The 27,994-nt window shown below is 38.2% G+C and overlaps 1 protein-coding gene across 1 annotated transcript in view; it reads right to left on the bottom strand.

Moving 5' to 3' along the window:
• Window positions 1-553: 553 nt before the first annotated feature.
• DOK7 (docking protein 7) overlaps window positions 554-27,994 on the bottom strand; it is a 70,488-nt gene continuing 43,047 nt past the window's right edge. The window contains exons 8-12 of the mRNA XM_062575282.1: window positions 16,459-16,501; window positions 8,438-8,503; window positions 7,282-7,353; window positions 2,859-3,011; window positions 554-1,222 (exon numbers count right to left, since the gene is read on the bottom strand). Coding sequence (XP_062431266.1) covers window positions 1,086-1,222; window positions 2,859-3,011; window positions 7,282-7,353; window positions 8,438-8,503; window positions 16,459-16,501 — 471 coding nt within the window. The 3' untranslated portion in view covers window positions 554-1,085. The remainder of the gene's footprint in view (window positions 1,223-2,858; window positions 3,012-7,281; window positions 7,354-8,437; window positions 8,504-16,458; window positions 16,502-27,994) is intronic.

Genomic DNA, 27,994 nt, shown 5'->3' with positions numbered 1-27,994 from the left:
GGAGATTAAAAATAAAGGGCTTGGTTTTTCAAAAGTGACTGTTTTTTTTTTTTTTTTTTTTGTTTGTTTGTTTGTTTGTTTGTTTGTTTTTTTGGGGGGAAGAGTATCTTAATTTTAAGATATTCAAAAAGAGAAACCTAAGCCCTGATTTGGAAAACAATAGGTCTCTTCAACTCTAGAAAAAAAGCGCTAAGAATTATAGGTACCCAGCAACTATGATATCAAAGCTTAAAGGCATCTGAAACAGGGTTTTCAAAAAGAAACACCCAAATAGCCCTTCTTGAAAATTTTTGCCTCAAATACCTGATTTATACACATAATTAAACACCACGTTTGTGTGCTCGCGCACGTGTTCACATGCATGTCTGCATACAAATACATGTACCTCTGACACTGCAGCTCTACTACATCTCTGCAGTTTTAGTCAAAAATAAAGAACTCCTGGTGAGTTTTAAAATTGAATTACCTATAGGTAAAGTTAAGCGTATCCATAAACAACCATAAAAATTGAACAAAACTGTGCACAAAAAATATATATATATATATCAGGCACTGGATTTTCTCTCTTTTGTAATTAAAAGGCCATTAATATATTAATAAAAGTTTTAAATATTTTATACATTCAGATATATACATATATTTTATCAGAGTAGTGTGCTTACATACAAAACATACATATGCATGCACACAAACACATGCACACACATATCACATACACACACTCGCATCATCTTATCTGCACACATCCAAATTCTTTATCTTTAAAGAAAATGCCTTAGTTTACTAGATTTGGTTCCAGGTTCTTCTAGGATTTTAGAATTATAGAAAAAGGTAACGTATCTATTATATATGAAAAAATAATCTGTACTTTATAACCAATTTTAAAATAGAAAGAAAAAAATGCACACACACTCCTCATGCTACCAGTTTTCCAATTAGGAATCAAGATATTGGAATGAATCTGGTATAAATACAATAAACAATAGTAGCTTTTTTATAAGCATATTTTTAACAATAAATGTGAACCTTTTGAAAGTTAAATTAGTACCAATTTACAGTGAGCAAAAAGTCCTCTTCCAGACAGGTCACTGCTGAGCTCCTTTCTTCTTCTGCTCCAGCTCCTGCAAGCGTTCCTCCCGGCACTGGGCATGCTGCGTTCCCACTTTGTGGGCTGTCTCTGTGGCCGCAATGTCTATCTGTGCATATCTGGAGGATCCACTCCCTGAAACAACAAACCAACCCATGTAACATATCTTTCATGTATTCCTGGGCAAAACTGACCCAGAATTGAACTATTAAGACTCTTCTTCCACAGATTTCCTGTATGATAGTAATCTGGCCTTAAAAATAGATCTATAAAGGCAGTAAGATGATTACCTGTCCGCACACATTAAATCTACAATTAAAAAAAAAAAAAAAAACTCAAAAACTTGTTATCTACATATTTTAGGCATCTAGTTTTCCTCAGAAAGTATGCACCTGAATCACTTGCATTTCTGCCCCAGGTTTGAAACTTCACCCGTATTCATCCCAGTAGAAGACAAAACTAAACTCAATTCTCCCACTTCTGGGGCACATCTATCTTTAGTTAGCTATTATACAGTAAATGAGCACCACCTAATATTTGAAAAGAAAACAATGTTGGCATGGCGGCACTGACAGGGATTCTTCTTAGTCTGGATTACCCATATTCTCTGAACATTTACCAGATCAACCACCTTCAGCCTCAGGCAACATGATGTTTAGTCCAGTAAGTAGCAGTAAGATAGGTAAAAGCAGCTCACTAATGGAGAGTAGAACAGCTCTCTGAATGCCCAGACTCTGGAGACTGAGAAAACTCTAGTATGAAAAAATAAGGTATTTGCAGTCATTTAAGGCATCTTCAAAGCTACAGAAGTTAAGCAGGGGGTCGAGGGTTGAGATTTAGGAAACTTTTACATCCGTTTATGGAGTTGCCTGGTTCACTGTCTTTAAGTCATCACCACTTTCATATCTCAACAGAATGTTGTACAGAGAATTTCATTAAAGTCTAGGAGAAACTTAGACTTACTACAACAAGACCCATATAAAGATCCCAAAAAACAAAGCGAAAAGCGTTAGAATTTCAAAGTTGTAAATTTGCTGAAATAAAAATGTAAAAACCATCAAAATTAAAACTTCTTTAGCTGAAAACTATATAAGGAAAACCTATCAATACCAAGTGTGAAGAGCACCACACCTCTAAGTGACAATACATGGTACATTTACATGCATGTTTAAGTAGTAATTCTCCATGGTAAGCATCAGAAGTAAAATAACCCAAATCAGATGAAAGAATAAAAAAGCAAAAACAAATACTTATGCTGGCTTCATCTCTGCAGCACTTTCACATATCCTTTTATAGAAAGCAGATAGAAGAACACTATGTTCTATTCTTAAGCATTTGCTGCATGGCTAAATTCAGTATCTCCAGGAGCAAGCCCTGTTCACCTACACCCACAGCCCTGTTTCCAAAGACAGGCAAGGAAAATTAGGCAAGCTTCTAGTCCTAGTATATATGATGAAAACCTTAAAAACATGGGCAAATTACTATCTGTCAAACTCTACAGACTCAGAAATGTTCACTTTAGAAGTAGTTCATATACAGTGCACCTGTCACAAGGATGCAACATCTTATAGAATCTCATTAGTTAAAAATCTTTCCAAAAGAGTTGGCAGTTACGAGAATTGCCTCGCTTATGTAGCAAGGTAGAACTCCTCTATTAGCAAGAAGCTATGGGTAGATGAAAAAAAAGAAAAAGAAAAGGATTCCTGATATCACTTGCATCTCTGTATTTTTGCCTCCTTTGTTGTTTAAATAATATTGTAGACTTTCTTACCTCTTATGCTTGTGCTAGGTTCTTGAAGTTCCAGTTCCATGTAATGAAGTTGTTTTTTGGATGTAGGACTGACAGGAATATTAACATAGGTGGCTGTCTCACTGTGGGGTCGATCTGATGCAGAGAAGTCAGCTGCATAACCTACTGCCCCTTCTAAAATAAGTAATGTTATTATAGACATTGTTTGCAATGACTAGTGATCCATTTCATAAAAAATATTCCACCAATATTCTGAAAGCAAACATTCAGCAGTAACAACTCAGCTTGCCAAACAGTATATTCTCCCGTCCCAGGCGAGATATGAGAAAAGTAAGCTTTCTACAGTAAAAATCCTCAAAGACAGACTAAGTAAGAATCTCTGCAGAAGGCCGCAGACCACAGCCTGTAATCTCATCTTGCTGTGAAAGAAAGCAAACATTATGTAGAAGTCTTCAGACAGAAGCCCTGCATACAACATAACACTTCCCAAGACTTTCAACCCTAATGCAGTATTGGTAAAGCCTTACGGGTAGCAATTTGTCTAGAAGGACACGGACAATTATATCATGCATAGAAGATCAACCAAAATTACCAGTGGTCTAGAAACTATGTGCTGAGAAATACACTGGAGAATTGTGTAAATGAGGAGAAGGCAAGCTCGAGGAGATGATGCTGACAGTCTACATGCACCAATTTGAAAAAGAGAGAAACAATATCTAGTCAGGATAAACAAAAATAATAAAAGACTTAAATTGCAGGACAGTAATAAAGGAAGAAAAGAATTAGATTGGGCAGTGGAAGAACCTGGCTAATAGTAAAGACCATAAGAACACTAGAGGAAGCCCCATAGAGGTGGAAGAATTTCTGCATCTAAAAACATCTAGGAAAAAGCCAGACTAACAGGAACCTAGACTATCAGGAAACATTTTTCTATGAAGTGGTTCTGACTGAAAAGAGACTCTTTTGCCTGTTCAGTGACTTCTCAAGACCTCTTCCAGCCCTACTTTCTATTATTCTAACCTTGTCTGGAGTGAAACTAAAACAGAAGATATAAGGATAATGTTCCTTTCGTTGGCCAACCAGGCACTTCAGCTTTCCACTCCTTCCCATCAGGCACCTATACCTATTTTTTCAAACTATAAACACCAAGAGAAAGAAACCTCACAGAATTACCCAGGCTATCAGAGAGCCAAATACAAACACATACTCTATCTGTGCTCTGGCAAGGATGCGAGTTGCATCCTCATTGCCTGACTCATTAGGCTAGTAAACGGTCTGATGCAGACCTCCTTCCATCAGTCCTGTTGGAGCTTTTTCCCTTACAACGATGACTGGGTCAATGCTTGAGTTTCCTGCTCTGTGGCTGCAACATTCTTGCAAGATACAATTAATTTAAAAATTATAGTTCAAATCAGCAGAGAAAGGTGTCAAATTAAAATTTGACATATTAAATGCAGATACACCTTATCACTAGAATTCAAATATAGACCATCTCTCCCTTAAACTGTCCTTTGTGTGAGCTGTACCCAACTCAAAGCACTTCACAGGACAAAAGAGAAAATCTATTTGAGAATACTGCTTCTGGATCTCCAGAGTTTGCATGAAGAAGACCGGACAGCTTCTTTGCTCCCAAAAAGCCACATTACTCACTGGGTTTTGCTTTTGTTCAGCAGCACACATTCAGGTAGGCAATGAAAGATGTCAGGGGCCTAGGGAGCAGGGCTCCCGAGCTCGTCAACGATTCTTCCACACTGCAATCACATGCTAACGACAGTCAGATGCATAGCCCTGAGTGTCCTAAGAAGTCACATTTTAAATTGCAGAGCAAATTACTGCTGTTGGCTCTCACTTCAGTTAGTGCCAGGAGGAATGCTCTGTAGCCTGCAGGAATCGGCAGAACTTGATATTAAAATGCTTCTGTCAAATGAGTTCATAGGGAAGACTGTTTTGACTGTTGTTATTGCCTAGATGCCATCATTCATTTTTAATTCTTTTTTTTCACAAACTTTGTTAAACATAAAAATATAGATTAGATTAGCAGCACTGACCTCTCAAGGCTATTGTGTTTTATTTTAACACATTTCCCGTTTTCCTTCTTTAAGGTTTGTCTTTGGAAATAGCTTGGGTGCTGGGGGAGGAGTGGGTGTTTTGTTTTGAACATTTTAGTCCATAATCAAAGCTAGCTTTCTCTAGAACCAGAACAAAATAATCCTGCAATTATACATTTACATTTAACTGAGTAAGTCGGTGGAAAAATAGTTATCACAGGCATGCAATAGACCCACAGTCACTAGCCATCATCACTTGAGAAAAGCACGCTACTGAGCAAGAGGTAATAAGATGCCTGTGGGTGGTTGATTAGCTGTTAGGAAGGGAATAATCTTGCTCAAAGTATGCCATGACTTTAGTTTGGAAAGCCTGTCTCTAGTGGAAATGTAAAATCCAATACCAGATAAGGAATTCTAAGTTGCTCCTGCATATTCTCTGAATTTCTTGAATGACAGTTTCTTATTTCTAAGAACTGCAGAGAGAGCACCTTAGGACCATCAATTAATTCAATTTAGGAATGAAAAATGCAAGAGAAAAATGGTTTCATATTCAGGGTCTCCCTCTCCCTGCAGTTATCCCATTCGGTCCTTCCTTGCTCCCAGAGAAACCCCACCTCTAAACTTCACTTGCTGCCATTCCCTTTTCGGCCCAGTCTGACACTGCCTGGATGCAATGGAGAGGCAAGAAGGTGGCCAAGGCTATTTACAGCAGAGAAGAGAACAACTTCTTATAGCCAACCAACAGCAGCTGCGAATGACCATTAATGGGAATCTTTTCTTCTTCTTAGCCTGTATTGTGAACAGCGGAGATGGCTCCTACACAGTCAAGTCACAGTAGGAGTTGTCAGAGACTGCATGAGTTTCCAAGACACTGGAATCTCTCCAGATTTAAGCTATTTAAATCAAAAGGAGCCTCTACTGTGCAGTCCACAGTTTTTAAAGGCTTGAAAGTCAGCCATTTTCTTTGACAGATTTTCATAAAGAACGCAATGGAGCAACCATGAAGTAACCCACTATTTTTCATCACATATTCAAGCAAGAGAAATCACTTCACCTTCAAACATGGTTTACAGAAATTGCTAACTTATTCTAGAGTCCAAAGGAATTTGGCCTGGCCATGCCATGCCGTGGCAGAACCACAGCATGAAAACCTGCATGCCAAGCAGTTGAAGCTGTTAGCAAATGACAGTCCTAGGACTGATCCAGAACCATGGGTAGTCATGGAGAGGATAATTTTGAGGTCTCTCTATACACTGTTAAAGTGATGTACAAGGAATCTGAGTGAGATCTCCTCAAAATTACCTGGCACGAAAACAAGCAAACTACAGCAAACTAAATAGTTGAGGGGTTTCCAAAAGCTGAATGTAATACCTCATTTAGACTACCCAAGGGATTTTCCTGAGAAGCATATTTGGAGAACAGTTTATTAATTGGTGGAGCTTTGCACAAGAGAGGCAAAAGCAGCACACAGAACAAAGAAACCCCAGGCAAAAATCAAATATTCCTGCTATAAATTGATCCAAAGGAAAAAAAACAAATCAAGAATGAAGTTGGGCAAACTGTAATGGTAGCAAAGGAACAATCTCCTGTTGTTTAGTCTGTACTGTTTTAACAGAAGCTAGGCTTTGTAAACATAGAAATACTTTGCTTTTCATTTTTTCTCCTAATAAAAAACTCTCAGACTATAAAACCTGGCTTATGTAATATTTATTTGAAGAGAGATATTTATCTGAAGAATAGAATGCAGCCAAAAGCTCCTGCTTAGAAAACAGGGTACACAGCGCCATGGAAAAGGGCTTTCAGCAGTATTTTCTGAATGAACTGGGGCTAGTAGGTGGGGATTTAGAAGAGTAGGATTTCAGATTATCGTGGAGGGTGAGTTTGGGACAAAAACAAATCAAAATGTACATTTATAATGTGGAGATATTGTGAAAGAATTGGCAGAATATGATGACTGCCTGGGGAAAAAGGGAAGAAAGAAAAAGCAGTTAAAATTTGTAACCTCAGAAAAGTAAAACAGAAAATATGATGGCATTAAAGAGTAAAAGAGAACAAAAAAGATAGCATGGTTGGGGAAGGGAAGAAAAGAGTCACTCTTTTAGTAGAGTTATTCACATTTTGACCCTATGTAAGCACCATCCTCCAGCATCTGCAATACAAATAATTCAGAAAATAAAACAACCAACACCATAAACAAAGCCCCAAGATGTATGTGTGTATATATAAATATATATATGTTTGTGTGTGTGCACACATGCAAAGCTTATGTGTTCACAAGCCAACATCTGAAAAATTAATATTTAGAAGAGATACACAACATATAATAAGAAAGAGAAAAAAAACAATAAAAGACACTAATGTCTTCTGCTACAACGGTTGCAGAGATCTTTACTCACCAGATTCCTCCGAGCTAGTAGGAGTTCCAGGTTCTGCAGAAAGTGTCAGCATCTCATAACCGCCTTTAGGACCTAGAATACAGGAACACTGTCAACGGCTTTGGGCTTAATAAATTGCACAAGAAAAACAAAGTATATAATTTTCTAGTTTTGACTTCTAATGTTACAATCTAAATAATAGGGGAAAATGTCAGAAGTGACAAATAGTGGCTAGCATTAACTTTTCTGGGGTGGGGATGCAAGCATTTTCTGATAAGTGCAATAGCAAGGAAATTATCGGTAGAGCATTTTTACAGGTATCCACACTGAAGGCCATTGAAGTCAACTTTGTGCTTTCTACAGGTGGATGTGGGAGCAAAGCTGTCCTGAATGCATGAACTGGGGAGACGTGGGTGGGTGATCTTGTGAGTATCTGGAAGACTCTTGTTAAAATTCCACCTCCAGCATGATGGATAACTTCTCCATTTGTGACAAAGTCCTGTAGAAAGTGCTTGAACTAGCCCTTCCAAAGGGCACTTTGCTTTGCAAGTGCAAATCATCACCTTCACGAGAAGCCAGACTGCACAAGATCACTGACGCTTCCAGAGCACTAGGCTGGAAAAAGATGCCCAGATTCCCTCATGACCTGAAACTGCACCTCAGTTCAGACAAGGCAAGCTAAAAAGCTATGCCCATAGTATCAGCATACTGGGATAAGCTTTGGGCTACAAACACAATTTTATATGCTTACTTGCAGGTACTTGTGTGTTTCTTCCTTATCATGAAATATCTTTAAATTGGAAGGTTTTTTTCCCCCACATCTCATTGCTAGGATACAGGGTTTCTCATGGCCTGAGGTGGGGGGTTTTTTTGTTGTTTTTTTTTTCTTTTGGTGGGTGCCCTTTGTTAAAGTACTGGCAGCATTTTACTGCTGTGAATAAGATTACTGTCTGTGTAATGACACTTATCTCATCTATCACTGCCTCTTCTAAACTTATCCCATCTGTCAATGCCTTTCTAACAAAACCCTGCAAAGCTTTTTTTTTTTTTTTTTTTTTTTTAAAAAAAAAAAAGAGGTCTTACAATAGGGAATCAATCATACATTATTTTTAACATTTTAGTTTAAATTGAGTTAAACTTACATGCACAAACATACCTCCTAACCACTTATACCTACCAGCTTGCAGAGTGTGCCCTTTATGCGCTTTCAGAGATCCAGAAGCTGCCATGACAGAAGAAGGACCTGTTTTCAAGGAGAGGTATTCATATTAATTCTAAATTCCTGTTGCTATTATTAGATATCTGCTGTGCCTCAGCATTCTTAGTAAGTGTTTCTGAAACACCACAAAAATTCTGGTAAGAATTTTAAGTCATTGTTCTTCATTCAAGCAACATCCCCCCCCCCCTTTTTTTTTCCCTTTTTCTGCTCAATTCTTTATCCTGAGGTTGTGCCATTATAGTCTAATTTTGCTGATGTCTTGTCTTTTGGAAGAAAGGATGCCCCCTATAAAACTCTGAGATACTACCAGTCGTCTTGACCTGAGGAGTAAAATGGCAGTGGAAAACTCTGAGTAAGAGTTGCCTCTGCAATCCATAAAGTAGCTTTGGTATAAGCTAACCACAATTTTTAAAGGTGTCACTAAATCTCATCAGACTGGATTCAAAACCTATTAAAGTTAACGGAAAGAACAGAATCTCAATTCCAGCAGTCCCCCATCCATCAGCATGAAAAACGTAACAATCCGTGGCAGAGTGAAGGGTGGGTGAAGGATCCAACTCCAGCAGGGTTTGGACGCAGGTCATAGCCAGTTCTTGTGCAATACTGTTCGAGATGTTCCAGCCAGGACAGCTTCCGAGGGCACGGTCAATGGTACAGGCGGTCTCCTTTCCCCAGCCCTATTCAGATCAGGATGAATCTGCCCTAACTACAGGTTCAGATATGGAAGCTGGAGGTAACAAAAGTTAGCAAAGCAGTTCAGAGCATCCAGAAACGTTCAGGACAGGACACATGTAGTGTGGTTTGTCCACATGCATACATCCCTTCTTCATTTTACCAGCAAACTGCTCAGCATCATACCGACCTATTCAGTGAGCGCTATCCCCATCTAACCATGAGTTTCTTGCCTCTACTGCTCTTGCTGTGGGCATCTAGATCTCGGCGACTGCCATTTACTTCCTAACATGAGCAATTTCAAGGAAGCTTCTTGTGCAAGTAAATTGTACTTAATTGTACTTAAGCATACGTACTCAGGAACTGATTTGGTATCTTAATACCAAATCAGACTATAGAACCTTTGCATACTCTGGTGAGAACCTAACCAGTAAAAACACTTTGAAATGTTGTGTTTAATGAGACTCCTGATGTCAATAAATGCAAAAATAGGACAAATAACACCTGCATGCTCTCCATTAAGGGATTTACTTATATTGTCACCATATCTGCTTTTTGGTTTTTCCCTTCTCAGAGCATCCTATCCTTTCCCTGCATTAATAAGAGTACCAAAATACACCTTGTGCCGGTGAAAGTTTTACCTTGCTTTCAGCAGAAGATGACGGCTTTAGGCTAATTGCAGCCCCACCACAACACAAAGCGTTCTCCCCCTCTGCCCCCACACTGGAGAAACAAAACAAAACAGAACCAACACAGGCCCAACCTCTGTGCAACTCAGTTGAAATCTTTCTGCAAGGAAGATGAATTTTTAAGCAACATTTTCAGAATCTATGAAAAGTAAACAGGAGAGGAAAGGAAAGCGAAAACAACAAAATATTCCAATCCATTTATGGTCGAGTTGAAGTTTTCCCATTTGGGGCCAGTTTAAAAAGAATCATATTAATACTTCAGAATTTGACCTGTTGCATTTTTCTCATGTTCAAATATTGCGACTAACAAATGTTTACATAGTCAAATCTCTCACGGAATTTCCTTTAGGCTTTGAACTGCCTTGTATAAACACACGTCAAAAGAGATCGGTCCAGATGTTTTCTTCTTTCTTCTTAATAGCTACCGTATATATTGGCTTGTTTATCATTTATGAAACCTAGAATAATTCCTGTAGCAATGGAAAGAGCCAATTAGCAAGATAAATTGCTGAACACACAAAGCATCTAGTAGGAGACAGACACTCCCTTTCATCACTGTTTTTGTCTTCCAAGGTATTAAGAATTAATTTTTCCACTTTCCAGTGGCACCCAGTTCTGTGTGGCTGACTCTCCCGCATTTTTTAAAAACTGAGTAGTTCACCTGTAAAGTTATTTGCATTCTACTTTCCTCGACATGCAAGAGGAAGAAGATATTCAAAATGTGACAAAGTAAAGGTATGCTGTCTCCTCTCCGAACGTTTTGTATTCCTATCAGTGACTAGAATTCAGACCTCTGATGTAGATAGATAAAACAAAAGCAACTGCTACCTGAAACGGGGTTGGGTTTTGGGTTTTTTTGTTTTGTTTTGTTTTGTTTCTGTGTTTTTTGGTTTTTAATATCATACTCATCTCCTCATGCCCACTCTTGAAGAATAAGTGCAATTTGCCACACGTGCCACAAGAAGAAGCCACGGGGGGAGGATACAGTAACAGAGAGGAGAGAAGCTGGAGTAAGTGCTCTGAACAGGGCCCAGCCAGCGACATTTTCAAATCCTGTCGCGTACGATTGCGTGACCAGTTAGGAGACACGTGCAACGCACACCCTGCGCTCGCGTCCCACCGCCCAGCCTCCTCTTCGCCTCCGCAGAGCAGGGCAGAGTTCGAAGGCCTCGGCCACTGGATTTTCTGACTCCTCCTCAGGACAGGAGGAAACACTGTGCTCCAAGATAAAGTCCTGCTTCTTATTAAACAACAAATATCTTTATCATGAGCCAATCAACTTATCTATCACCTTCTTTGAAAACAGCTATCTTGCTTAGAAGAGCATCCAAAGACTACAGCTACTGTTTTACAGGAGAAAGACTGCAAGCACACCATTTTTTTTCATGTAAATGTAACAGAGGACTTTCTGATTCTATACAATTGACTTCTAAAGTTTCCTTGATTTTGTTGTTTTTCTGTTTTCAAAGTGACTTCATATATTTTATGCTATACAAATAGCATTACCTGCAATACATAAAAGCTGAGAGGGATGCGTAAAAAATGCTCATCTGCTCTACAGATTTCACCGTGTTCAAAAATGCTTCCTGTCTAACTGGAAACTTCAGAAAAACGAAACTTCAGAAGTAGTAGAACCACTCCCAACCCGAAATCCATTCAAGCACATTGACTGTTCAAATATTGCTTCGAAAGAATCACAGAGGAGCTAAACACCTCCTTTATTCATCTTCCCATGCTGTAGGGCCACTACAGCCCAACCTTCCATCCTTAAAAATGCAAAACTGTTAGGCTGGACTCACCATCAGGTTTTGTGCAAAGAATCTCACCGAGGGTTGTTTGAAAGCTATACTTTTGGAGTTGCGCTGGATACTTTTGGTGTGTATCTAGAACAAAACAGTTCTGATGCACCTAAGTCAGGATCTGTGCAGGCCACAGATGAAGGCCATAGTGAAGGAACCTTAGTGGGAGAGGTGGGAAACCAAAATAATCACTAGGTTGGCAAATAAGGTTTCTTATCTCTCTTATCTAGATGGCTGGGACAAATAATCTCCCCAGATTTCAGTGTCAGAGAAGCCATGGGGAAGCAGGTCAGACACAAAGGTAAGGATCACCACGGTGTGGACTCACTTTCTGCCTCACGTAAACAGAAACCAGCCATGACGATGAAGCAGCAGCATTTGAATCATTCACTAGTGGCTGGTTTCACAGTGAAGATATTTTTTCTTTCTAGGCTTCTAGCAACTCATATATGCACTAAGGCCAAGGCTTAGCTTGTAAATGCAATACGTGTTTTAATCAGCTTACCTAAACCACTTACGCTGAGCTCTTATTTTTCTTCTACTACAGGAATGATTTTAAATGCACTTATTTAATAAAATATAGTCAAGAAAGAGCATGTCATATTATGTCAGGGTTTCATTAATCAATTTCTCATTATTATAATGCTGTTCTATTAAAATGTTCAGCTCTGTGATGTATGATGGTGGACACTGTTCAGCACAGTCCTTTGCTCGCTCATTAAAAATACCATGGTGTACTTTGTCTTCCTTCATCTGAAAAACTGATAATTTATAAAACCTGAGGACATACTAAACTTCTGGGAATTATAAATTATTTTCAACGTAAACAAAAACAGCAAACACAGTACAGGCCAGATTCTTCTTTCTCGCTGATCTAAATTAATTCCTTGAAGCTTATTCCTAAGCTTGGAATAGAAGAATCAAGCTGAACAGGTTTGCAAAAATAAACAAACAGATAGATACATAGATAAAATTTTTAAAAATGAAAGAAGAAAGTCTAAGTTGCCAGATAGCTGAGTTCATTTTCAGCACCCATTGCCTCTGTTATACATTTAATTTTATTCTTTTCTTCCTTTCCCCCTTTCTTGACTCCCTATCTACCTAAGAACAATTTAATTGAGGAACGGTGTTCATAGTCAGGATCTTGACATTTTAGCTCAATTCCAATATTTGTTCCTAACTACAACCTCTCCAAGCATTTCCAGTCAAGCATTGCGTAGGTCTTGTATTACAAGCAAAGAGGCTGCCAGAGAGCAAGACAGTTTGTTGCAATGCTGATGACTTTGCTCATTTACAATATGGAAAAAATGGAATTGCACAGACAGAAAAGAATTCAAGAGTCACAAAACTTATCAGTATTCAAGTAAACTGCTTCCAAGAGGGAGAGAAGAGATTTTTTTGGTTATTTTCCAATTCAGTTATTGATTTTTGCATTGCCAGAGCCTGCAGCACTAAAGTACAGGGAGGTCATGAATGGAGACGGGAGTCAAATTCAGACCTCCCACTACAGTTGTTTAACTTGGGTGTTGAAATGCCTGAGGCTGGGTCTGACTCCTGGGAATGCCCAGGCATTCAGACTCCCCATAGCTAATGGGAAGGGACAGGTGCTTCCAAAAAAAAAAAAAAAAAAAGGCACAGACAGCCTACATGAAATGCCTTCTCCAGGTACTGTAAAGGGAGCCTAAGCTCTTCTGCAAACCCACTCCATGAATTTGGTTTCTCTAAAGAGGAGTCCTTGGCTCCGCAGAAGTCTTGCGTTTCCAACTGCTTGGTTCTCTTGGAAGGGTTGACAAATAAGGACAGAAAGAGTGGGCTTTTCCTTCATACACACACCCAAGACAGCCTCGTGGTTTAAATATCATCAGTGAAAGAGGAGATATAGGGCTGAGATCTCCTCAGCTGAGGAACTCCAAATATTTTGAAGGAGAACATGAAAAGCATTATAAGTGAACTTCCTGTCTAAGCTGCCGCAATAAGCTGGAAGGAAGCACAAGTTTTAATAATAGCCCTAAATCACAGCAAGAAAGGTTAAAGGTAGCTATTTGGAAATACAGAGTAAATGTAAGAATAGCAAAGCACTTTGGATGGTTTAGGTGGAGTAAGAATTCTCCATCATTGCAGAACACGCTAAACAAAGAAGTACTGGAGACATGCACATAATACATCCTAATCCTGGGCAGAGCTATGAACTAAACAACCCATTGATCCCCGCTATAATCAAGACGACCACCAGCTCTTTATCTTACTCTTCTGTGAAGGGAAGTGCTGGGTTCTGGTTCCAGCTCTTAACACTGAGCGTGCACCTCATTCATGATCCCTTAATTCAAAACACATGAGATGCTCCTGAAGTAGAAACTCACATACATATCTCTGAATTTGCATCCACTAGAACAGACTACAAAATTTCTTAAGAATTCATGGCAAACTGTATATATAGGCCTCATAAGAACAACTTAGTCCAAAATGTACTAAATCTAGGCACCCCCTGAATCCAGCAGCCGCAGATAACAGGCAATTTGAATCACTCTTGAATGCAAGTTCCTATCAGTTTTTTAAGGTCTATAATGATCACAAATACAACTTATTAATTATACTTTAGAGCAGGCATATTTACATCACATCACTCCAAAGCATCCCTTACCTTGATCTCTGTCGAAAAGCTATAGTAACAGTTAGAATACTACCACTTCAAATGAAAACAATCTAATTCAGTCTCTTTTTCTAATCAGTTATGCCAAAGTTATTTGTAAAAAAAATAACAAAATAATTTACATATAATAATACATATAATGTCAGGCAGACATTAATGTAGAAATATCTTGCCATGTACCTGTGCAAGACAGCTTTTGAAACTAGCTACCTCAGATCAGTACTCTCCTATATAAACAACATATAAAAACATATAGTAGATAAATAAACAAAAGTTCTAATGATGTTCTTTAACTCCAGTAAAATGTTTGAAATACTGCTTGGTACCAACAGACTTTCAGTATGTGGCTTGAGTTAAAGATCATGAAAGCAAGAAATCCAAATATGACAGTTATTATTTTCAAAGTATTGCAACACCAAGTTTAATCCAGTTATACTTGTAATGAGCACAAATACAAAAGACAATACTTCATAATGAAATATCCGTGGATAATAAATATGAAACATTATCGAATCAGAGAAAATACGCTGTTTGCTTTTGTACCCTGGGAAAATAGTATCATATTTAAGAATAAAGTTCCACAGGTATATAATGAGACTATGTAAGATAAGACAAAGATGGCAAAAAAAAGGCTAACTTAAGAGTCACTAGCTTTAAAGGCTGCATCTGCCTAAATCATTTTATATTTATTCCAAAATGTATTCTTTTTTTTCCTTACATAATGTTTTCCCATTGCACAACATACGAAAACTCATCCAAATTTCTTCAGTATTGTATCTTTCCTTTCCATGGATTCAAAAACCTCTCCTGTATTTCTGCATTCCCAATCTGCTTAATGGCAGATTTTATCACGATAACTCTTTCATCCAAAATTAAGTTTTTGTGTCAGATATTATTTGCATCCACAAATATCATTTATATATCATATGCGTTCATCACTGAAATTAATGAAGAGACAATATCATACCCATCATATGCAGCAATAGACTCATGTTCCCCTGTATTTATACACCCTTCCATCACATAAAGCACTCTGCTTTACTCCAGTTGATTAGAGGACTAGAAATCTGCGTACTAGAAGGAAAGATAAAATTGGAAGTAATGATCCAATTTGTGCTTCTACTTGCAACTTTACAAATCTAGAGTAATTTCACTGACTGGAATGAAACAACTAGGAATGAGATCTGCTAAATGCTTCTGGATTTTCCCCTGCTAACACAAACAAATAAAATTACTCACAACCTTCTCCCCTAAAAAGCTCCTTATCCGAGGTATCTAACTTGATTCAGTCATACAAGCATAAGGCAGCTATGCTTCTTTGTGTACTTGTCAAGATGTTTAAAAGTAATAAACAAACATAAGCAAAAAACATCTATCAGAAGCAGGAAACCTGATAAGTTAGTGAGTCCACTGAATTATCAAAGCAGCAAGGGAGCAGTTAAGGAATACACAGATGCTTGAGATGCTAAATGACATTTTTGCACCAATTTCTCAAAGGAATAAGATGAACACAGTACACAAACCCTAGTATATTCAAAGAACTATGAAGAGTTGTCTTTGAGGCGAAGTGATGATACAACAGGTGCCAGACCCACCTGGCTAAATAGAGAACTCCAGATGACTAAGACACTTTACTGATAATTGTACTGTAAATCTGTACAGTAAAAGATAGGCAATGTGTTACCTGTGCCTTAACCATCTTTGCAGGCCAGATACTCAACTCCCTTCCCTTACTGATTTTGTCGGGCAATCAGTAGCTCTACTGACATGCGCGAAGCAGCTCCAGATTGTATCAGGTAAGGATCCAACCCATGTCCATGGGGTCTTTAGAAACCTGGGCCTACATACTAAACTTCTAAACCAAGATTACCTTGGGCGCTAATATAGCCTAAAAGATGACTTTATTGACCTTTGCCTATATGAGCAGAAAAAGCACTAAGTAGCTTTATATGAAAACAACTTTGAGCCTCTTTAGACTATAAAAGGAAGGGAATAGCAAACATATTAACCTTTACAATCAAAGATACTACAGTCGCAGCAGAAACAACTAAAGAGGATAATTCTCAATACAGTCTTTAGTTCTACTCCCATTGATCCACTGTTTCTCTCATTACAAGTCTTTACTTAAGTATTATTATTTAACAAAGCAAATAACTAAATAACTCCTACCTGGTATAGCTGGTAAGACTCCAGACTGTAAAACTGCTGTTCCCTAAAGAAAACAGAAAATTTTAGAATGAAAAATCTCTGCATAAGACATAGAAACTTTACAAAGAATAGAAAAAATGGCAAATAAATCACTTCACCAAAAAGGCTTAGCCTGTGTTTTAAAAAACAGAACAGGAGCAAAGCAACACCTGAGGGTGTGCAGAACATACATATTTAAGTTGTAAATCCTTAGTTTACCTTAGTAAAAGCTACCTAACTTTGCTTCGGTTGCTTTGCTCAACTGTAGCAGGCACAACAAATCTTAGCACTATTGAATCAGCCCTGAATTAAGCTGCAGAAGGGAAGAAAATTCACATTCAGAAGCAGATGATACAAAGATGGAGTAACCAGATTAATGTATGTAAGTATCTGCTTGAAATGCTTCTGGCTGTGAGCAGCCAGAAGCCTCGTGTGCTCCCACGACTTGGCTCTATAAAAGCAACACATCATATCCTAGAGCCAAGATAGACTTTAGACTGCTGACAAATGCAACCTATGAAAGCTTCGTACCATTGCATCTGCTTAGGGTTGCTCATGTCATGGTGGTATGGTGGCAGCTGGGACACATCAAAGCAGTTGGGCACAGAGCACCAGCACTAATCCATATTTAATTCTAAGTGTGTTCCAAAGTATGAGGGCAGGCTACGTTTCTCCCCAAATAAATTATCTAAATAATTCAAAGTTAGTATGGACCATACTCTGATATGTAGCATGTTTGATTTCCAGCCAGGATCAAGACTGCTCCTCCACTACAACATCACGGTGGGCTATGAAGTCAGTGTATTCTGTGCTACTGAACACCCCTCTCCCCAAAAGATCTTTTCTTTCTGTGATCTTGACAAGAAAAGAATTCCTCAATATCACCCATTCTTTTCAATCAATAAATGCATCTTCTGGGCTTTGGAGTGGAAAAACCACTATATATCTGTTAGACCTGAGCAGCACCACTGCAAAGTTCCAAAGCAATAATAGTTTGTTTTATATTAACACCCGAGAGTAATTTTCTCATTTTGAATATAAGATTTGTAATTCCAGATACTGCTCTGCTTGCTCCACTTTCTCTTGAAGTGATAGCTTTTAGAAGCACTGAGGACTCTACATACACTACTTACCTTCCACTCTACATAGGCATTGTGTTAACTTCCCCCAAAATTTTTCAGCAATAAAACAGAATATATTTACTTAGTATCCATGCAGAAATTCAAGTGATATGAGTTCCTGCACAAGATTTTCATAAGGCATACATACTAAGATGCAAAGTTTATCATATAATACACAGTTTAATTCAGAAAAGGCAACACTGAACAACAAGATAGATGGAGAAAAGAAAATGCACAGAAATTATTCTCCTCAAGACAAATCTAACTACTGAAACAACCAGTCATCATGTTTTCTGGAAAATGGTATGTCAGACTGCTTTCAAGTGCTGGTGCTTACTGATACAAGAATCGGAGCTTATTTTCTTCATAGTATACTAATAATGAAACTTCCAGTTGTTTACTGCTTCTAAATCTTTTTTTCTGAGCTGCCTTCCACTTTTTAGAGATTAAAAATGTGAATTCAAGGAAGGGCGGGGAGCGAAGACAGAATTAGCAGCCAGGTAAAGGGCTCAGTTAAGTGGAAAGACTCTCATTGGCTTTGAGGGAACTTGGAATGAATGGGAAAAAGATGAGAGAAGTATATACTGATTCTGTTTCAGGCAAAATATACATTAAAAGAGTTTAATCAAACCCTTTTTAAGCTTTAAAAAGGGACAGTGTTGAAATGTGCAACACAAAACAACCCTGAATGTGGAAAAGAACACTGGAGACGGGATGCTCTTGCCTGGTCCTACTGCAGACATGCCATCTACAGCCTCAATATTTCTTGTGTATTCATGCTAGCTGTATATTTTTAGCATATTAGACATTGAATTCAAACAACTGTTTACAGTTGATTTCTGAAACAAAAAGAGCAGTATTTCAGAAAATTGTGTCTCCCGTTATTAATTTAAACCAGAATGGATGATATTTGTTTCTATAGTTACTGTGTGCCACCACAGAAGTTGCTGCTTTCAATGGGGAATTGTGCACAGGTATTTGCATAGATAATGTGCAGAGGACTTTGGAGTCCACTGTGAGGAATATTCTATTTATTTAGGAAATCTGATTTTTTTTTCCATTACAACAGAATTTATGACAACTTTTGGCACCTACTGTGTACAGCAGAGTTGAAAAATGTTTTTTTCTCATCCCTAAGATTTTATTAAGGATTTGCTAATACACAATATCAAAAAAAAAAAAAAAAGGAAAGAAAATAAAATCAGAAAATCCCAGATTTTGCATATGTGTCTGGATATAAAGTGGATTATACTGCCCTGAAAGCAGCACCTGCTAGTTTAGTTAATGGACTAAAAAAAAAATCTCAGATTGCAGTGCTGAAATGCATAAAATTCCAATCTTGCCAATGAAGAGGGATTTCATATCTTTGTGGCAACTTTTTTTCTTAAAAAAAAAAAAAAAAAAAAAAAAAAAAAACTTCTTAATAACTTGCAGGGTAGCGGGAGAACTATATGCTGTTTAGTTTGCAAGTCAATCAAAAGTTATTTGGGGGGGGGGAATAAAATTCTTTATCTTCCTCTCTGTTCTTTTGCCTGCAGATTCATTAATCTGCATAGCCTTAATGTCATTCACAGCATGGACTCCATGCATGAAACTAGAGAACAACCCTGAAAAATGCTTAATTTTTTTTTCCATAAATGCATTACACATCAGAATAGCCTAAAATACAGTACAAACCTGGATAACAATGGACAGCAGAAAGTAGAGGATGTGAAAGGAGACTGAGTGCTTTTTTGAATAAAGGATGGCATTTTGACCATTTGTCCATACCTAACTGCCACAGCAGGGTCTTCTTTCATCATCACACATCTTACAAGAATCAGTAATGCAAAAAACCAAACAAAGCAAAAATTTTTATATATACGTATATATATAACAATTGTTTTTTTCTTTTTGATTAAAGTTATTAGCTCCTACTTGCTAAATAGCTCAGTTCACCACGTAAATTCAAATTGCTACTTGCTTTACTTCAAATTAAGGTTTGCTATTTTCCCCTCCTCTCAGAATTATACAAGTATAGCACTTTTGCAAGAAAGAACAAGATTAGAAAGTCAGCAATGCTGAACCATTAACAACATTTCAGTTGCACAAACTTTAGGGGAGTGGGGGAGATGAGCTGCTTAATGTGAGTTAAAAATCAGAGAGGCGTTCCGACCTCTGAATGTGACAGCAGAACTTAAACCATCATTATCCTTCTATATTGAGCATTGTATTTGATATGGAAATAACTGAGAACTAAAGAGATGACATTTGTTAACGTATGTACAGTTTGTTCCAAAATGGAGTTTTATTTCATGCCTGGAACTCCTAGTCACTCTTGCAAAATAAATTCTAAAGTTTTTCATAAAAATGTACAGATCAGGTGGGTAAGATTAAGAAAATTGTTAAAGACTAGATTGACGATATCAAAAACATGTACTTTCAAAGTCGTCATTAAAAGATTCAATTAGATTTGAAAAAGAGAGATGCAAAGAGGCAAACAGAAGTTAGATGTATGGAATTAGACAGGATATGGCACCCTCTGATAAGATATCACTGGAATTACAGCAAGTTACAGCAAGGAAGACATCAAATAACTAGCAGAATCAGACATGATTAGATTTAAAAAGTCAAGGATAATAAAATAAAACAAGTCTTTTGTTATGAAATGATTTTTCTAGACTATAAAACTGTCTTCATTTTCAAAGATAGTATATTCTATCCTATCACGCATTTACAAGGCTTCCTGCTATAAGAAGAGAGAAATTTCATTAACTTATAGGGTCTACTACTAAGGCAATTCAATAGAAAGAATGGGATTAGAGACTTGCAAGCTACCTTTTTATTCTACATAACTAATGCAAAACATGTTTTTGTCTGAAGAATCTTTTAAAATTATTATGGCATAACATACAAATGTAAATGCATGGTTGTCAAATGCAAAGTATAATACAATTTCCACTACCATACAATTAGGCCAAGGAATAAAATGTGCAACTAACTTACGCAGATAATACACCTTTGTTTTCCCTGGTATAATATCTGGACAATAACTAGCAACAGATATATTTCGAATTCCAATAAATCTACTACTACGCATAAAATAATTTCGATAAAATATCCTTTCCATTATAGATGTTTTCATCTGTGACCCAAGAGCTGAGTGCTGAAATATGTGATGCATGGACTTAGTTCAAACAATCTCACCATTACAACACCCCCAGTAAACGGATATGCGCCACTTGTATATCACACATCATGAACTGCATGTCCAGGGCTATTTTAACTCTGCTAGTGATCTGGCTGCTGTCAGATGACATTCATTTTTGATGTTCTGCTCCCAAATATCTTGGGTAGGGTTCAATGATAAGAGAATCCACAGGTTTGATATGCTGGATCATTATTCACAGATTAGCTCTGTTGCCCTAACAAGCTAAACAGAACCTAAATGTTGAAATGCAATTCTGTGTGTGCAAATAACCATCATAGTACATAAATACTTTGTACAATCAAAGATGATTTTTGTCCTGTGAGTAATGATAGCAATATCTCTATCTTTCTCTTTTTTCCTTAAAAAAGAAAATCCACTTGATCACTTTTAATTCCATGAAAGATGTGATTTTCCAGATTTATTTTCAGTTTAAAAAATTACCAGTCACATATGCAGTCCAATTTATTTTATATATATATGTATATGTGTGTGTGTGAGTGTACGTATACACACACCCCCCCACACCTTTTTCTATATCCTGAAATGGCCTCCATGCATACCCATTCCTGCTCTGCTGCTGCTAATGGCAGCTCTAGTCTTTGGACACAAGATGCAGCCCCAAAGCGCCGATCTTCCTGGCTAAGCTCTACTACAAAGAGCAAAGATAAGTGTTCCACGTGATTTCTTCCTGTTGGAAGAATTTTTGCCAGATTCATACCGACAGAGGCATCACAGCCATTTTGTAAGCTCACAGCCGTAGTCTAAAAAGGAGCCAGGAACTTGCGAGTTAGATGGACAGAGCAGAAGAGGAGGAATGTTAGCTCTTCCAGCTAATCCCTCCCAGTACTGGCTCTAAGGGTAGAAACTGAGAGGAGCTCTAAATAAAACATGTATTTTCAAAGAACCAAAACATTTTTATTTCATATTTTTAAACACAGCCAATTACAAAAGAGGAAACCACACTTCCAAGAAAAAGCAGATCAGCTTCTGTAGACTGTAATGCTGAGCTGGGCTCCATCATAGCTGGCAAGAGGAATGAAATGCCATTTGCCTGATAACTGTCAACATTTCAGACACACCTCATCAGCCACAGCTTATGTCATTCCCTGTGTGTATCTTTGGAAAGAAAGCTTTTCTTTCAGCTTGTCTGACAACTTTTAATAGCTCCATTATTCTGACCCGAATAAGAGCCTAGATGTACAGATTTTAGGCACCAGTTGCTTTAGTCTAAGAACACATCTGAAGCTTTCCCCTAGTTTGGACCATCAGACTAGGAGAAAGGCTCAAGGCGAATGGAACCTCTTGCTGTGAAGAGGAATTCATACTCAACAGTGAAAGAGTAACATTGCAAGATTTCTACCCTATACTTACAAAAATATACACATAAATGAAGCAAATAGACATTGGTCAGCTGCTCAATTTACAGGAAGAATATGATCTAGATTTGCACCACTACCTTTTTGTAAAGCCATTACGCAAATGATGCAAAAAGTCCAATTACCCAATAGAAGACCATCAAAATCATGGCTCAAAATCCTGAGAATGGCCTTTGAAAAGTGGAAAATATGAAGCAGACTTCAAGAGCAACAACAAACATTCGTTCTCATGCCTGCTGCGTAGAGCTGATGACCCTTGCTCAGCATCCTCTCACTGCTTCACGTAGTTTGTACATGGAAGGAGGTAGCAGATGATAGTTAGGAAGGATATATTTTGTGCTTAGAAGTAGCACAAAAGTCCTACGGTGAGGACACCAGCAGTATATCAAACCCAGAATCAGCTATAGCAATCCACGCTAAGAAAAAGCAACCACAAAAATAATCACAGCATACATTGAATTCAAAATGCCAAGATGTTACTTAAAGTAATAGGCTCTCAGGAGACACTCCTGAAGAGTTTCTGCAATCATAACATCAATCAAACATAATTGAAACAAGATGTGATATTTAAAAGCATTAAATCCAAACTGTTAGGATTATCTCAAGGAATCCGCAATCAGCAAGATGGGCCTGTGTTTCTGTCAACAGTATCTTGAACAACTTTATAAAGGAGCAAAGGATACAAATCAGAAATCCTAAACAAAGATCCTGAGATAGCATAACAAAAATGGAAAAGTCTAAATTGCTTTCAGAAAACAGGAAAAATAAAAGTCTTCAACATGTTCAAAGTTCTGCAAAGCCCAGATATTTCAGCAAAAATAAAGAAGTCTCTTGTGAAACTGACAGTTAAGTTACTTTTGTCCAGAGGATCAAAGACTATCACTTATTCTTGGAGCAAATTGCCAGTAAAGTTTAAAGCTGGAATGGCTAGGCTGCCACTGAAAAAAAGTTCCCAGGAAAGGTCAACAAATACGGACACATGAAGTAACCTTTAAAGGTCACCTGCTTTGATGGGCTGTTTCACAGTGCCTCTCAGTCAATCAGGTTTTGAACAAAATTACAACATAAGTAAAATCTAGACTCCTCTGTAACAGCTCCAAATAAAACAGAAACTCCTGTCCAAGGCATGCTTCAGGTGCAGGGCTCCAATTTCAGCCATGAACTTCTGATTACTCAGCTTCATCTGTCGCAAGCCAACTGCTGGCTTACAGAAAGACTGCTGAAGTCAGTTCAGAAGCATCTCCGTTTGCTCAGCCGAAACCAAACATCAGCTATTTTCTGAAGCAGTGAAGCAGATGATTTCAGTGGCACTAGCAACCAGTGCTCTGTGTCACTTTAAAACATGCCTCCTGAAACTAATGGGATAATCACAGCTCAACTAACCTACAGGCTATAACATTAAAAAAGATTAAGAACAAATGAAGACTATTGGTTAGTTCTAGTCTTGATTTGTATATGTTTTGTATTCGAAGGAATGCTTCAATCAGGACTTGGAAGTCCTATTCCACTCAAAGGCTTTTGCTGAGAGGGGCCTTTCTGCTTCTCGCCATGGGCTTCCCAGCTGCCTGCTGGGAGGTAGCACCTCAGTCCAGTGTAGGACCACTGGTATCACACTGTGGCAGGGTGACATTTCAAATCACCCATTCCCTCTATCATCCTCTGAAACTGTTTGCTCACGAGGGAGAAACAACAGTTGGGCTGAGCCCTCTGCCATGGCCACCACAAAAGCCAGTACACGGCCCCAGCTGCCCAGCCTCCACTCCGAGATAAAAGCCATCTCCAGCTGCCAGCTAGGAGCAACAGCCCTGAAATTCAGATGGCAGGAGCCTCGGCTGCAATGTAAAAGGGTCAAATTTCAAGCCCTGCCACCGCTAATATAATGGGCACGGGGGGAGCTGACACAGCAGCGAACTACAGGATTTGGGCTTGCCTTCTCCTTTTTGAGAAGGAGCCTAGAGCAGCACATACCAAAGAGCCTCAGGAGCGGCGAGAGCAGCAGCTGGACTGTAATGCAATTACACGGCCACCCAGCATTTTTTCCACGGGATGTCTGCCTCATTCACTGCCCAACAGGGACACGTGTGGGCAAAATCGAGATGGCATGAGCAACTGTCAGTCTGTAAAGGGCTTAACTTTTCCACCTACATAACATCCTTCTAACATCACAGCCATTATCTAATTTTGCACAGCAGTATTTGGCCAAAATTCTAGAGGAAACAGTTATGCAATATTATCCAATACATACAAAATATCTGGTGTAAACACATCAGTGATGTTTGTGCCTCTTTCCAGGCACTACTACAAATCACACTTGCATAATTCTAAACTAGCAAAAAAAGAAAACCCAAAAAACAAAAAACAAACAAAAAAAACACGTTAGGACCGTGTGCTGTTGGCCCCAAGCAAAAAGCTCACTTCAAGTGAATAGAGTCTGAAGGTACACAGCCTCAACCCATCATACACTGTCAAAGCACTAGTAACAGCTAAAACCCCTTCAAAATTGCATGTTGAAAAAAATCCATTGATAACATAGATAGAAAAATGTTTCAGAGTCAAAACACAGAAGTATATTATTAAAAAAAAATAAGCATGGTAAATAGAAGACAGTTTCCAGGGCTCATGATAACAGAGAAATGCCCAGAAACTTAACAATTTAAGAAAGAAATAAAGACTCTTTGCCACCTCACTCAAATACCTATTTATTTTTAAGTCTTATGTTTTTTTAAAACTGATTTCAAGGTTTTAAACATTCAGGGTCTGATGTTCTCATGGCTCTTGAGCAAATTGGTATGACAAATACAGATGGAACAAGTTTACTAAATACCTCTGCGAATTGCAGCCTCTATCTCTCAGCACCGCATTTAACCACACGTAAAATCAGGGCACAAGCGCTGTGTTGTTTCACGGTGCTGTTGCAAGGATAGATATGCTGATACCCTGAGATAGCTGCTGCAGGAGCCAGCCCTCTAGCTGGATCCATAAGCAATTCAGACTAAAGCCAGACAGGAAGAGGATCTCATCTAGTGCTCCAACAGACCTCGCAGCACAAAGACGTTGCTGTGTGCGCAGGATGCTCTTCGCTCCCTGACGTATCATAGGTTTGGCATATCATGGATTCTTAGGGCCATAATAAAGAGGGCCAGTACCTCCAGGTAATAAAAAAAAATAGGCACTTTGACTTCCCTCCAACCCCTTAGGACAAACTGTGACAATTTACTGCAGCAACAGATCAATTCAGGAATTTTAATGCAAAGGAAAAATTTTTTACATTATTATTTAAGGATAAGACACCCAGCAGATTTTCTAGTTCAAAATAGTATAGTCAACTGCTAATATTTTTATTCATTTTTCTTCTTAATGCATGGGAGAAGGTTTTAGGGATGCTTCCATAAAATATTACCTTCCCTTTTCTCACTTTCAAGCCTTGTTCATGACTTCTGTCACTTAAGCCACTTCTCCTAAGGTGCATGCAGTAACTCCAACCGTAAGGTTAGAGCAAGAGTTCAAATACGCATTTGCCCCGAGGGCCGAAGGCTAGCAGGGCACGCTGAGCACTGCTTCGACCACTGCCGCTCTGGCGGGTGAACACACACGTACTGCCACCCGTAACGCAGCTCAGTAACACTGTCTACAGCAGCTCTAGCCTTGCAAAAACACAGCACTGTGTTTCTCTTCTAGGAGCGATGAGGGCTTTTTGAGGAGACTTATCTATGAACAATGAAAATCAACATTAACTATCAGAATACAAATATATAGCCCATTATAGAAAGACGGTAAAATTGCAAGAATCGTCGTATACTGATATATTTTAACATTAGAAGAAGATATTTTAAATTGAATTTAACTCTGGTAACTGAAGGAAAAAAATCTTGTTTACTTGCATGAACATATATATTTTTAAAATCAGACTGGCACTTATTTAAAGTCCTATCAAGAGCAATCGAAAGTCACTAATACAAAGTCAAACAGACTTCACTTCCATATATTCCAGTTTATATTCCATATTTTCCAGCTTCCAACAGGGGGTAGCATTACACTACTCTAAGAATATTAGATATTTAAAATATGCTCAGTTTCTCCACATTTGATGGGCCGAGTTTTCTCCTGCAATAGACCTGTTAAATCCCACTCATCCCGTACCAAGGGAAACCCACTCAGGCAGAGACCTCAGATAAACCTACGGCACCTCTGAAGAGAGGGCTCAGATAGCACCCAAACAGGCACGAAGAAGAGTACCGAGCGCCTCGGTACAGCAGAAAAACATGTGAAATTAGGACAACCTGACAAGCGGAAACTGTTACTCCGCACACTTAGGACAGCACATCCCAGGAGAAACAGAGATCTCCAGCACAAGGAATGTCAGCCCATTTCAAGATTTTAAAAGCCTTATAAATATACAAAACTACTGCTTAGCAGTAAGCTTGAAGAGTTTGAAAACAAGTGAAGAGGACAGTCATAACATACACACGCACGCTCACGCAGGGACTTAGACACTCTTGCCTTCTTGATTAGCCAATGAGCTATTTAAGGCAAAATTAAACTAGAAGAGACATACCAGACAAAAGGTTCAACGATTCATTAATTTCTTAACACTGAATTATTTCTCCTCTGACAAGGAAAGTGGATGAACTCCAACCAAAATGCATAACAGACATTTCTGGAAATTTTCTGGAAATTTTCAATATAAAATAGTTTTCATGCCACTGTACTCTGAAGCATTTTAAATTATCATAATTATTCTTGTTATGAAGTTTCAGATTAACAGAAAAGTAATTCAAGCAACTACACAAATTTGCAGTATGTTTTCCCTTCACATAAGTTTTCTCTTTGCAAGACGACTTTAACACCAAGATACCTGTTCTTGAAGAGAAGGGAGATCTTTGCAAATAAAGGAAACTCAAGAATTTAACCACAGCAGTACAGCTACAGTGACAAACAGTAAGCATAGAAGGGCTCAAATGTGGAAATATTTCAAAAGTTGACAAAGGGAGATCACACACTTGGACAAATTAAGACCTATACCTCAAAAAAAATGTATATAGAAGCAAAGTAAACAATGATTTTTGCATTTATGTTAAATTACAATGTTTTGAAACATCCACCTAGGAACTGCTCTAGGAAAAGTCTGCTGCCGCTGCTGCTATTTTCCCCGAAGAGGGTTGTTCCACAGCAATAGCTTAGCTTGTACTTCCCCAGACAAGCACTAAAAATACACCTGGGCCTGGTCTGTAGTCGATGGAGCTTTGCCAGTTTACATTAGACTGGTATCCGATTCCTTCCTTTCAGCCCATTCCAATTCCATCTAAGGGCAGGAAAAAAAAAAATCTTGTGATAACTTGTGCATCCTGCTCCACAGACAGACAGAACTAAAGCAAGCTAAATTATGAACCAATAAAGAATAGAAAGGAAAAGCTTGCAACACTACCTTTGTGCTCATTTTTTTCTCTTTTCCAGTTGCAATCTCACATTTACAGCTAAGGTTAGTCAGCTTCTCCAGAAAATCACAAGATAATCAGTGATCATTAGAAGCGAATGGACAGAACTAAAAGGACAGACAACTGAGAGGTAGCTTGAAATAGTAAGATTAAAGCAAGTATTTTCTTTTATCCTCAGTCCATCACTGAAATTATAGTTTGTCAAAGGTAATGAAACTATAATTAAACTGCACTGCTTCAAAGGACACAGATACTTAGCTATGCATGGGGGCTGATCACAGGTTTTTCCTACATAGGAGAGCTTGGTTATAAGTTATTAGGTATACTTATTCTGTAGCTTTCCAAAGCTTCCTATAGCAGTTATTTCCATAGCACACAAGCTCTCCTTGACCTTAA

Source organism: Rhea pennata, chromosome 4, assembly GCF_028389875.1.
Source record: "Rhea pennata isolate bPtePen1 chromosome 4, bPtePen1.pri, whole genome shotgun sequence".
NCBI classification, from domain to species: domain Eukaryota; kingdom Metazoa; phylum Chordata; class Aves; order Rheiformes; family Rheidae; genus Rhea; species Rhea pennata.
Note: the sequence above shows the minus strand (reverse complement) of the source record. Positions and strands in the feature narration are given on the sequence as shown.